The 9,637-nt window shown below is 41.3% G+C and overlaps 2 protein-coding genes and 1 pseudogene across 2 annotated transcripts, besides 4 other annotated features; 2 read left to right on the top strand and 1 right to left on the bottom strand. All coding sequences in view use genetic code 12, as the record gives it.

The window, feature by feature from the left end:
• Positions 1–1,211: 1,211 nt before the first annotated feature.
• On the bottom strand, positions 1,212–2,842 carry CD36_46720 (annotated as a pseudogene).
• Positions 1,212–2,842: a sequence feature (Similar to C. albicans YRF1, (HPR5);~incomplete sequence, no splice junction consensus, apparent pseudogene).
• Positions 2,843–3,934: 1,092 nt separating this feature from the next.
• Positions 3,935–5,270: a mobile genetic element.
• On the top strand, positions 4,287–5,528 carry CD36_46700 (non-LTR retrotransposon zorro 3 orf1-related protein; the record flags this gene model as incomplete). The annotated part of the gene is made up of 1 exon (XM_002420264.1): positions 4,287–5,528. The coding sequence occupies one exon, from the start codon at positions 4,287–4,289 to the stop codon at positions 5,526–5,528; it is 1,242 nt and encodes a 413-aa protein (XP_002420309.1).
• Positions 5,272–5,824: a mobile genetic element.
• Positions 5,825–6,225: a mobile genetic element (partial ORF1 (subtelomeric)).
• Positions 6,226–7,639: 1,414 nt separating this feature from the next.
• CD36_46690 (chromatin modification-related protein, putative) lies at positions 7,640–9,637 on the top strand (the record flags this gene model as incomplete). The annotated part of the gene is made up of 1 exon (XM_002420263.1): positions 7,640–9,637. One exon carries the CDS (start codon positions 7,640–7,642, stop codon positions 9,635–9,637), a length of 1,998 nt encoding a protein of 665 aa, XP_002420308.1.

The following is a 9,637-nucleotide window of genomic DNA, read 5'->3' as shown; positions in this document are numbered from 1 at the left end:
TTCCTGCCACCTTTCAACAAAAACCTGACGCCCTAATAACTCAGTGAAAAAGAGCGAACCACACACAGTATTGTACAAAACCCATCTTAAATGACCTACCTAGCTATCTCCAAATTTCAACCTTCCCATCTCTTCGGGTTCGCCCTCTGCACTCCTTCAAAGTTAACCCAAAATATGCCCTTTTCCATGAAATTCTGATTTTTCCGGTCGTGTGCGCAAAAAGAAGCTTTTTTTCTCTTGACCTTAAAATCAACCAACTTTTCCAATCAACAGCAGATCAGTCTATATTAACGTTATAAACCTAAAAACTATATAAATCGCTTCTCCAGATGATATAGATTGCTTTGATACCCTTACCTTTACTATACGACCAAAATTGGGCGAGTTATAAAGTGCTAAAAAACATGACGCATGTCACCTTCCTAACAAAATTCTATATATCTGACACCTTGTCAGTGCGCATAGATTAAGATTGCAAAATCTCTGCCATTTTTTTTAGCCAGCCATTTGTTCCAGCTAGTTATTTTTTCAACGCTCCAAAAAAAAAAAAAAAAAAATTTATCATTTCTTCGTCCAACCATCTATCCATCCGTACGTCCTCCCCACCACCAACATGTCCTGTCATAGCTCATACCCGTTGTCTTAGATTAGTCACGTTGCCTATTTTGTCATCCCGTCTTTGTTGTGCTACATCTTCACATGTCTGTGTTACCCAGTTTGCCTTTGTCGTGGCATGTCTTTGTTAGTCAACTTGTCCTTGTTGTTACGTCTTTGCCTCCTCCCTGTTATGACTTGTTGTTGAATGTCTTGAGTTTTGTCATTCGTCCTTGAATTATCACCTTGTCTTCTATATCCCGTTTTTGTCACTTGCCTTAGATTACTTGTGTTTATCTTGTCATGTCTCAGATTAGTCAATTTGCCTTTGTCATGACTTGTCCCCACTTGTCTTACATTACTCAACTCGTGTTTTCCCCGTATTTGCTATAACTTGTCGATAACTTTCTCAGATTAATCAAATTGTCCTTGTTGTGTCGTATTTGCCTACTTCCTGTTGTCACTTGTCCTAGATTAATCAACTTGTTCTTGTTCAACTTGTTCTTGTTCATCTTGTATTCGTCTTACACGCATTTTACATCCTATTTCTTATCCTTCAACTCCTTGTACACCAGAACCAATATATGTTGATACAATCCTGCCACCTGTGAACGCATCATAGCACGCATCCAATGATTAAACACTTGAATATCTCCCCTAAGCCGTCTACATCTTGCATCAACAAACACAGTATAGAAATACAACAACGTCTTGTTCCCAATACAGCCATTGTGACCCTCATTTAAGCATCCACATTCTCGACATACATTTTCCCTGGGTACCTCGAAGTACGTCTCCATAGCATGCTTCTCCCATTCCTGACCAGCAATCTGCACAGCACTCCCAGTTGATTCAGCTCCTAAAACTTTAAGCATCCACTCCTCCGGTTCAAATGTATTAATCTTCGACAAAACTCGTGCATACGTTTCATTCAAAATGTCTCTTCTACTATTCAACTTCAACCCAGTATCATCCAAAAACAGACACACCAAAAGTTTCTCATCATACGCTTGAATCATCTTGTCCAAATCATTTTCAATAACCCAATTCAATTGAATCCCACCTTGTCCATACTGCACAACCTCACAAACTTCATCCCCGCTCATTCCTCCAAATATAATCCTGCAAGCTAGACTTTGATGCACAACCTTATATCGCTCGCAACAGTTTCTCGAACACTCCTCATCATTCATAAAACACCAATCACACACCCGTTCAACCCTCACAACCGGATTACCTTCTAACGTCGTTTTATAGAACTTGAACCATAAATGAAGATTGTCAATACTAATAAATGTATACTTTTTGTCAAGCTCTTCCAATTTCCTCTTTGCCTGTTCTAGGTCACTCTCCTGCTCTTGTGCACTCTCTTCAGCTCGCCGTCTCTTAAATGCAGCCCCCAGCGCCTGCACCATTACTTTAACAATATCCCTTGTTTCACCATGTGCGTTCTGCACCCCACAACAGTTAAAGTGCCCATCCCATTTTAACAGGTAAAACTGACAAATTTGTTTCTTAATGCACTCACCAACATCAACACTCTCATCATACCCACCGTCTCGATCACCACTGAGAAATAAAACATACAGCGGCTTGCTTCTAAGTCTACCTATGACTTGAATAACTTCCGGAACCGTTGCCAATCTGTCTAATCTTCGATATATCCAAGCCTACCGAAGCAGCTTTCGTGGCAAGTATAATCCGTGTCCTACTAATCTGCTTGTGAGCCAACGCAATGTCACTAGTTTCAGAACTGATGCTCACACTGTTCGGGAAAATATCACCAAACTCTCTAAGCGTCGCGAGGCAGCTAAAATAAACGAAAATGATCCCCTCGGAATAGCTCTCTAAAAACCGTTCAACAACACCAACCAAACAACCAACCCTCTTCTCATCATCACTCACAAATTTCGACTCAATATAAACATTCCGGTTCGGCTCACTAACAACCGCATTATATAGCTTCGGCGACAACAACTTCTCCTCCATCAAAGTTGCAAAATTCTGCGGCAACGTCGCACCCAAACTAATAACTTTTTTGAATGATCGTAATATCAGGTACTTGATTCTAGATAATTCGCGAAATTCGTGCTCCTCTAACAAGACCTGGGCCTTCGTCTAAAACCACCAAAAACAACTCACCCGAATTTCCTTAACTTTGTCTGAAATTCAAAAAAAAATCCTTCACATGTGTCTTGGTAAGACTCTCAATCGTACCCACAATGAAATCAATACTATCATCAAACGCATCTAGATGGTCAAAATTGTGTGGTCAAAAATCAGTACTCAAAGAAAACCTGCGGTCAAAGAAAATGTGTGGTCAAAAAATGTGTGGTCATAGAAAAAATCAGTGGTCAAAAAACCTGTGGTCAAAGAAAATGTGCGGTCAAAAAATGTGTGTTCAAAGAAAAATGTGTGCTCAAAAATCAGTGCTCGAAAAATCTGTGGTCAAAAAAAATCTGCGGTCAAAGAAAATGTGCGGTCAAACCTGTGGTCAAAAAATCAGTGCCCGTAAAATCTGCGCTCTTTGGCGCTACCCAAAATGTGGTCAAGCAGAGAAAAAAAATGTGGTCAAAACTCGGCGCTACCTAAAAACGTGTGGTCAAAGAAAATCATTAATAACTTGCCACACAGAAAAGGTATAACCACTCTTCCTTTTTCAACCACAAATTCATTGACCTAGCTAACTGTCTACCTACTATCAGCTTACCACCTCTTGTACTGCCCTTCCTGTGCTCTTCCAAAATTGACCAAAAATCGCTGTTTTTCAAAAAATTCTGATTTTTCGGGTCGTGCGCGCAAAAAAATGATTTTTTCTCTTGCCCCTGAATTTTTAACCTTTTTATGATGAACAACAACTCAGTGTATATTAAAGTTATAAACCTAAAACCTATATAGTTTATCTCCCAGAGTTATGTAGATTCCTATGGTACCCTTATTTTTGCGCTACCGCCTAAATTGGGCAAATTATAAGTGCTAACAAACATGTGGTCAAGAAATGTGGTCAAGAAAAAAACATGTGGTCAAGCTAACAAACTTTGTTAGCACATGCGGTCAAAAATGCGCGGGTAGCGGTAGATGGTCAAAGAAAATCATTAATAACTTGCCACACAAAAAGGGTACAATCACCCTTCCTTTTCCAAACACAAATTCATTGACCTAGCTAGCACTCTCCCGACACTCACAGCACCACCTCTTGCGCTGCTCTTTCTGTGCTCTTCCAAAAATGACCAAAAATCGCTGTTTTTCAAAAAATTCTGTTTTTTCGGGTCGTGCGCGCAAGAAAATCATTTTTTTCTCCTGCCCCTGAATTTTTAACCTTTTTCTGATGAACAACAACCCTTCACATAACTTCCATTCTCAATCTCAGCCAGGGAGATTAGATACTTCGTCTAACTCCCAAATGGGGTACCCAGTTGCCCCTTCGTCCCCAAATTTTGTTTCGTCAAATTTGAATTCCCAAAATAAAAGTTCTCAACAAACAATCAACACAGCCCGAGCCGAACCATGCCAAAGTTGTTGATTATGCTGCTTTTGCTAGACTAATTCATGCTGAAAATGCTAAACATCCCAAATATAGGGAACTTAAACGTTTAGAATCCGCCCAATGTCCTATAGATCTTTATGACCTTGCCAATAGAAACAATAATATTAATGTTCCTCAGACACAACTTACAGCAGATATTAGCCACATGTATGAATGTGCTACTTCAGAGCAAGTCGTTAACACAATTTATTTCACCTTAAGTCAGGCCAGAGATTTTTTCCAAGACAAGTTAGCGGAGTTACCTGACTCCTTTATGGATGAAATCGCTAACTATGAAAAAGATCCTCAGCTTTATATTCAGGAACATGAACTGATTCCAAAATGGTCAGATGACTATACCCTTGATAACTTTTACGAGTCTCGGGCTATGTCCGAGATGTATCATGCTTGCACCTACTTTGAAGGTGATAGTGATCATAGGCTTTATCTTGAAGCTTTTGATCTTACATACATTAAGAAAGCGGAATTTGAACACTTGAAACAGCTACTTATTGGCGAAATAGAACGATTAAACTTTGTCATTGGGGATAACAGTTTTCAAATTCAAGTCGACGATAAGGTCGAGCACATGTATGTCGCCTCGTTTAGACTCCCATCCATCTCATTGCGGAGTTGTGTACAATATTTCCGAGAATTTCTCGATCCAAAAGATGAAATTGTTCATGCAAGGATTCCGGTTTTCTCTCATGAAGTTATGAGTATGAATCCAGGCTATGTTAATGCATATTTTATTCTTAAATTAAAAGGGGATAAAGTTCCTCCGAAGCGAAAAGTGATTTTACAACGAAATTATTCGGTGAGAATTCTCACGAATCTTTCCCATTGTGTTTATTGTCACTCCAAATCTCACACTCGTTTACAATGTCCTGAGACAGGAGAGTGTAATATATGTGGGAAACTTGGTCACCGTGCTATGAACTGTGAAAGCCGGAAAAGGCGTAGCCCAGAGGCCGTTCCGATGAATGGACCAGTTAAGATTTTAACTAAACCATCGGTCGAAACCTCCCAGAAAGTTTCGGGTGATGGTCAATCAAAGGAACATAACATTAGCGCCCCTCTGAGTTTCGCTGATACTATTTTTGACTCAGATGGAAAGGAAATATTTCATATAGATCCTAATAAATCTTGGGCTTTTCACATTTCACAACTCAGGTTAAAGAAAACGGTCCCCTCTAATTATTTTGTGGCCCCCTCCGAACCAGTTGCTCGGAAACGTTACAAAGATGGGTCTATTCTTGTCGATATTGTTGCTATCGTGGGTCATCGCAATGTTGGTCGTGGATTTAGATTAGCTGCTCGCCATGCTCCCACAACAACTCATCCTGACGGCGAAATTGTGGAGTATAATGCATCAGCGTTGCTGAGAACCGTCCCCGGATTTGGTTAAAACTTATGTTTCCGCACATAGTCTTCCAGTTACTTTGAAGTAACTTTCCTATCCTTTTCCAGGTGCTGTTGATTATTTTTTCTATTTCTATTTCTTTTCTCCTTCTACTTCAGTCGTTACTCCTTTGTTCCGGTGGTACGATATCTCTATTTTCTTTACTAGGGGGGGATGTTAGGTAGTAGAGTCACTTGACACTATTCTGATACATCTTCTAAACTCTAGTTCCTCTATAAATAGTTTAGAATTCCTCTTTTATATTTAAGTAAAAAAATAGACACTAACGATCAAATCTAACAACTTGGACTTGTGGGTATTTTTCTAAATGGCTTTCAATAGCCATTTGTGTCTAAATTTGGAAACATATCGGAAAATTTGCCTCCGGTTTGTGAGTAGATAATTCTGTATGTACCGTCTGTCATAAATCTTACTCTGAATAAGTCTTTTTCTGCTGCGTAAAGTAATGCCTTCTTCATGTCGGAGTTGGCTCCTTGTTCTCTAATAGTATTTGGGATGGTTTTTTTCAAGTGGACCTTGATGGCCTCTTGTTGTTCAAAGTAACCTCCATCCGAGTCTCTTTCATCGACCACATTGGTGTGGTCACCATGTCGGAGACACATTCTCTAATAAACGCCTTACTGGCGCCGTCTAATCTATTCAACATAGCAGGCCATTGGCTTGCTCCAATGTTCTTCACGTAGGTAACCATATTCTCCAACTCCCCCAACTCACGGTCGGTATCTGCATGGGGCTCCATCTCTATTTCTTTTTTGCTTTGGCCAACTGGTGGCCGTACGTGCCCGTCTTGGTACTCCCCTTCTTCGGTGGTGGCGGTGGCAGCTCGTCTGTAAGATGTGCCAACTTCTCTGCCATGGTCAGCGGGTTGGTTATCATGATTGATAAAAAACTTGAACTCTTTCGATACAATAATATGAAGACGCTAGTGTTTTATAAACGGGCCTCCAAGGTGTACTTGTATGTAAAAACTGAACGCAACGGACCCACTTACTTTCGATGGTATATTGCCAATATTTGTAATAACATCCTCCATTGTTGAAAATGATAAATTTGGGATAACAATAATAAGTTGTCTTGGTAGTTTCTCTTTGACAGGTGTTTGCCCATGACTGGGTCCCCTTCTGGTGAAGAGTCGTTGTTGTTATTGGTCTTTTTTTTTTTTTGGTTGTTCGTTTTTTCTTTTTGTATAGGCTGGTATGTGTACACACCAATCGGCATACCGTACAGATGCCCCAGGTTATTGAAAATTGGGGGTGCTTGTCACCCCCTGAAAAGTACGGATGTAGGATGTTCTACGGATGAAGACAGCTACGGATGTCTTGATGTTTCGAGGTACACCATTTAGAGTAGGACTGTTTAATTGCAAATCAATTCATCTGTGCCGGAATGTTTAAGATCTAGAGGGGGGCAGAAGTTAGGTACCACAATTACAGCGCCTTGGTTAGTACAATATACCAATAATTAGCATTTCTTTACTCTACTGCTAGACCTACACCCCCTCACTAAGCCCATAACTATAGCCAGTGAGTTATTTTCTGGCCACAACTCTTACCTTGATACTACCACTAAATTCTGTACATCCTGTAGAACTTCAATTGACCCTGTAAGTGAACAGTAAATATCAATTTTCTCTTATCTATTAATTATATGATTAACTGAAACCTAGTAAATGCACCCCACGTCGTTATTGATCTTTAGTTTTACTTAGTGTGTAGGCAACTTACTGTTATGTCCTTTATATCCTTGTGTTGGAATTTTTTTGGGCATGTTTCTCCACAAAAATAGATCAAAAAGATCAAACACATTATTATAATAGCAAACCCGTCAATATAGTAAAAAGGACTTGATATATACGTATCGACAAATCCCACATTTAACCCTTTGATGTGGGCATGTCTTGTATAGATCTGCCTTTGGAGTGACAAATTTTGACTTCATAAAAGAACATCAAAAAAAAAATTTCAACCAATTCAATCTCACGCTTTTGCTATCACATGACCTTCACATGACTATCACGCTTATATCACGCACTCTACACATAAAACAAACATCAACAAAAAATCTACCAATCCATCACCACTTCTTCTTCACCACCAATGTCCAACACCTGGAAGTCCCGCCTAACAGAGATTCTGCACATCACGGCAGACCCGTTCTTACGGGACTTTCAAAAACTCCACACAGAAAACCCCAACCAGATCCTATCCCTTCTCCATGACTCCGACACCTTTGTCGAACACACATTCAAAACAACCATCATCAAGTCCATGGAGGAGTCGATGTACCGCCCATTGATACCAACCACTGAAATGAAACGTCGCCAAGCAACCCACACCGAAGCTCCACCACGTAAAGTCCAAAAAACCACCCCCTACAAGCCCACTGCCGTCAAGTCCCTAAAAACCCAAGACCAAATCAACCAAGAAAGATTGACACACTACCTCAATCAGCCATTGGAAGACTTAGAAGTGATGACTGTCCCTGATCACTACCCAACCAGCGTACCTGTTGTGTCATCCTTGCCCGAACTATACTACCTAACCCAAACCCTTCCACTGATAAAACTACTCCCCAAATCCCACAAGGTACTCATGACAGAAAACTTTGAGCTGGCATTGGCAGAAGGGAAAATAGCCGTGCTCTACTCCCGCATCGAAGAACTAAAACGTCAGGGCAAGTGGTCGTTGCGACAACCCCAAAAATTCTACGACCCATTCAAGTTTATCCGCAAATCAAAAAAGAAATCGGCTCATTGGGACTACTTGCTCCAGGAAGGGAAATGGATGGCCGACGATTTTAGAGAGTCCCTGAAGTATAAGAAATGGTGTTGTGTGTTGATCGCAGAAGCGGTAGAAGAGTACTGGAAGAAAGTAGCTAAAACCCCACCCAAACCTGTCGTCGACGTAACAAACTTAAAAAAGATTGACAATTCCATCATTCGCAACTTGCCAGTATACACCGGCCTAGAGAACGACACTACAAAAGACCAACCAATCGCAACAGTTTCCAAACTCATCTACCCGTCCGAAAACGACCACTGGTACAAGATCGTCCTAAAACAACATGACCACGTCAACTCCCCACACACCAACGAACCAGGGTTGTTTGGTCCCCAGGCCCACCGCAAATACAATATCCTCAAACCACCAAAACCACCACCACCAAAAAACATCGAGTTCCGAATCCCAACAATCTGGCTCCCTGAAGACGACAAGCGCTTAATCCATTATGTTGCCGAATTCTGTTTCAACTGGGACCTCATATCTGAACATATCCTGTCGACGTCTTCTGCTGTCAGCCTAAAAAAATACGAGTCCAACATCGAGCGGCGTACCCCATGGCAGTGTTTTGAACGCTATATCCAGTTAAATGACAAGTTCCAATTTTCCGACATGAAGGGCGTATATGCCTACCACGCGCAACAATGGCTAGAACAGGCCCATAGAGCTCAACTGACAACTAAACGCAGAATCTCACCATTGGGCGTGGCCCCGGAGTCGATTCAAAGAGGTAATAGAAAATTGCGCTGGGCATCCATGTTTGATGCAATACGAAAGTCTATGAAGAAACGAGAAATCGTCGCCGCAAAGCTAAACCACCGCAAATCAACTGCAGAACTACAAGCCAGCCAAAACCCAACCTCCCCTCAATCCACAACCGTGCCTACCCCAGCAGAACTATCACGACTAAAATTCGAAAGAGACAAATCGCTACACGAAAACCAGATCAACCACCAAGCCACAAGAGCACGCATGATGCAGGCAGTTGCACCCCCACAACAACCAAAAAGACCTACAACGCCAAACGGAACCCCTCTAACCAACGAACAAATCCAACAGTTGCTCCAAATGCAAAAACACCGAAGAATGTTGCAGCTCCAACAACAGAGGGCAAACCCCGCGCCACCTCTACCACCTCCACCACAACCACAACCACAACCACCAAAAATACACTTCCCTCCTGCCCAAGTATCCAAAGTCATTAACGATATCCAGCAACAAAATCCAGGATTATCGAAAGACCAAGTGACAAAACTTGCCGCCCAGTACCTTGCAAGCCTTCTGCAAGGGTATAGATCACCAAATAACGCGTAG

The sequence above is a fragment of the Candida dubliniensis genome, chromosome 4, assembly GCF_000026945.1.
Source record: "Candida dubliniensis CD36 chromosome 4, complete sequence".
Taxonomy (NCBI): domain Eukaryota; kingdom Fungi; phylum Ascomycota; class Pichiomycetes; order Serinales; family Debaryomycetaceae; genus Candida; species Candida dubliniensis.
This window is presented reverse-complemented; position numbering and strand designations above follow the sequence as displayed.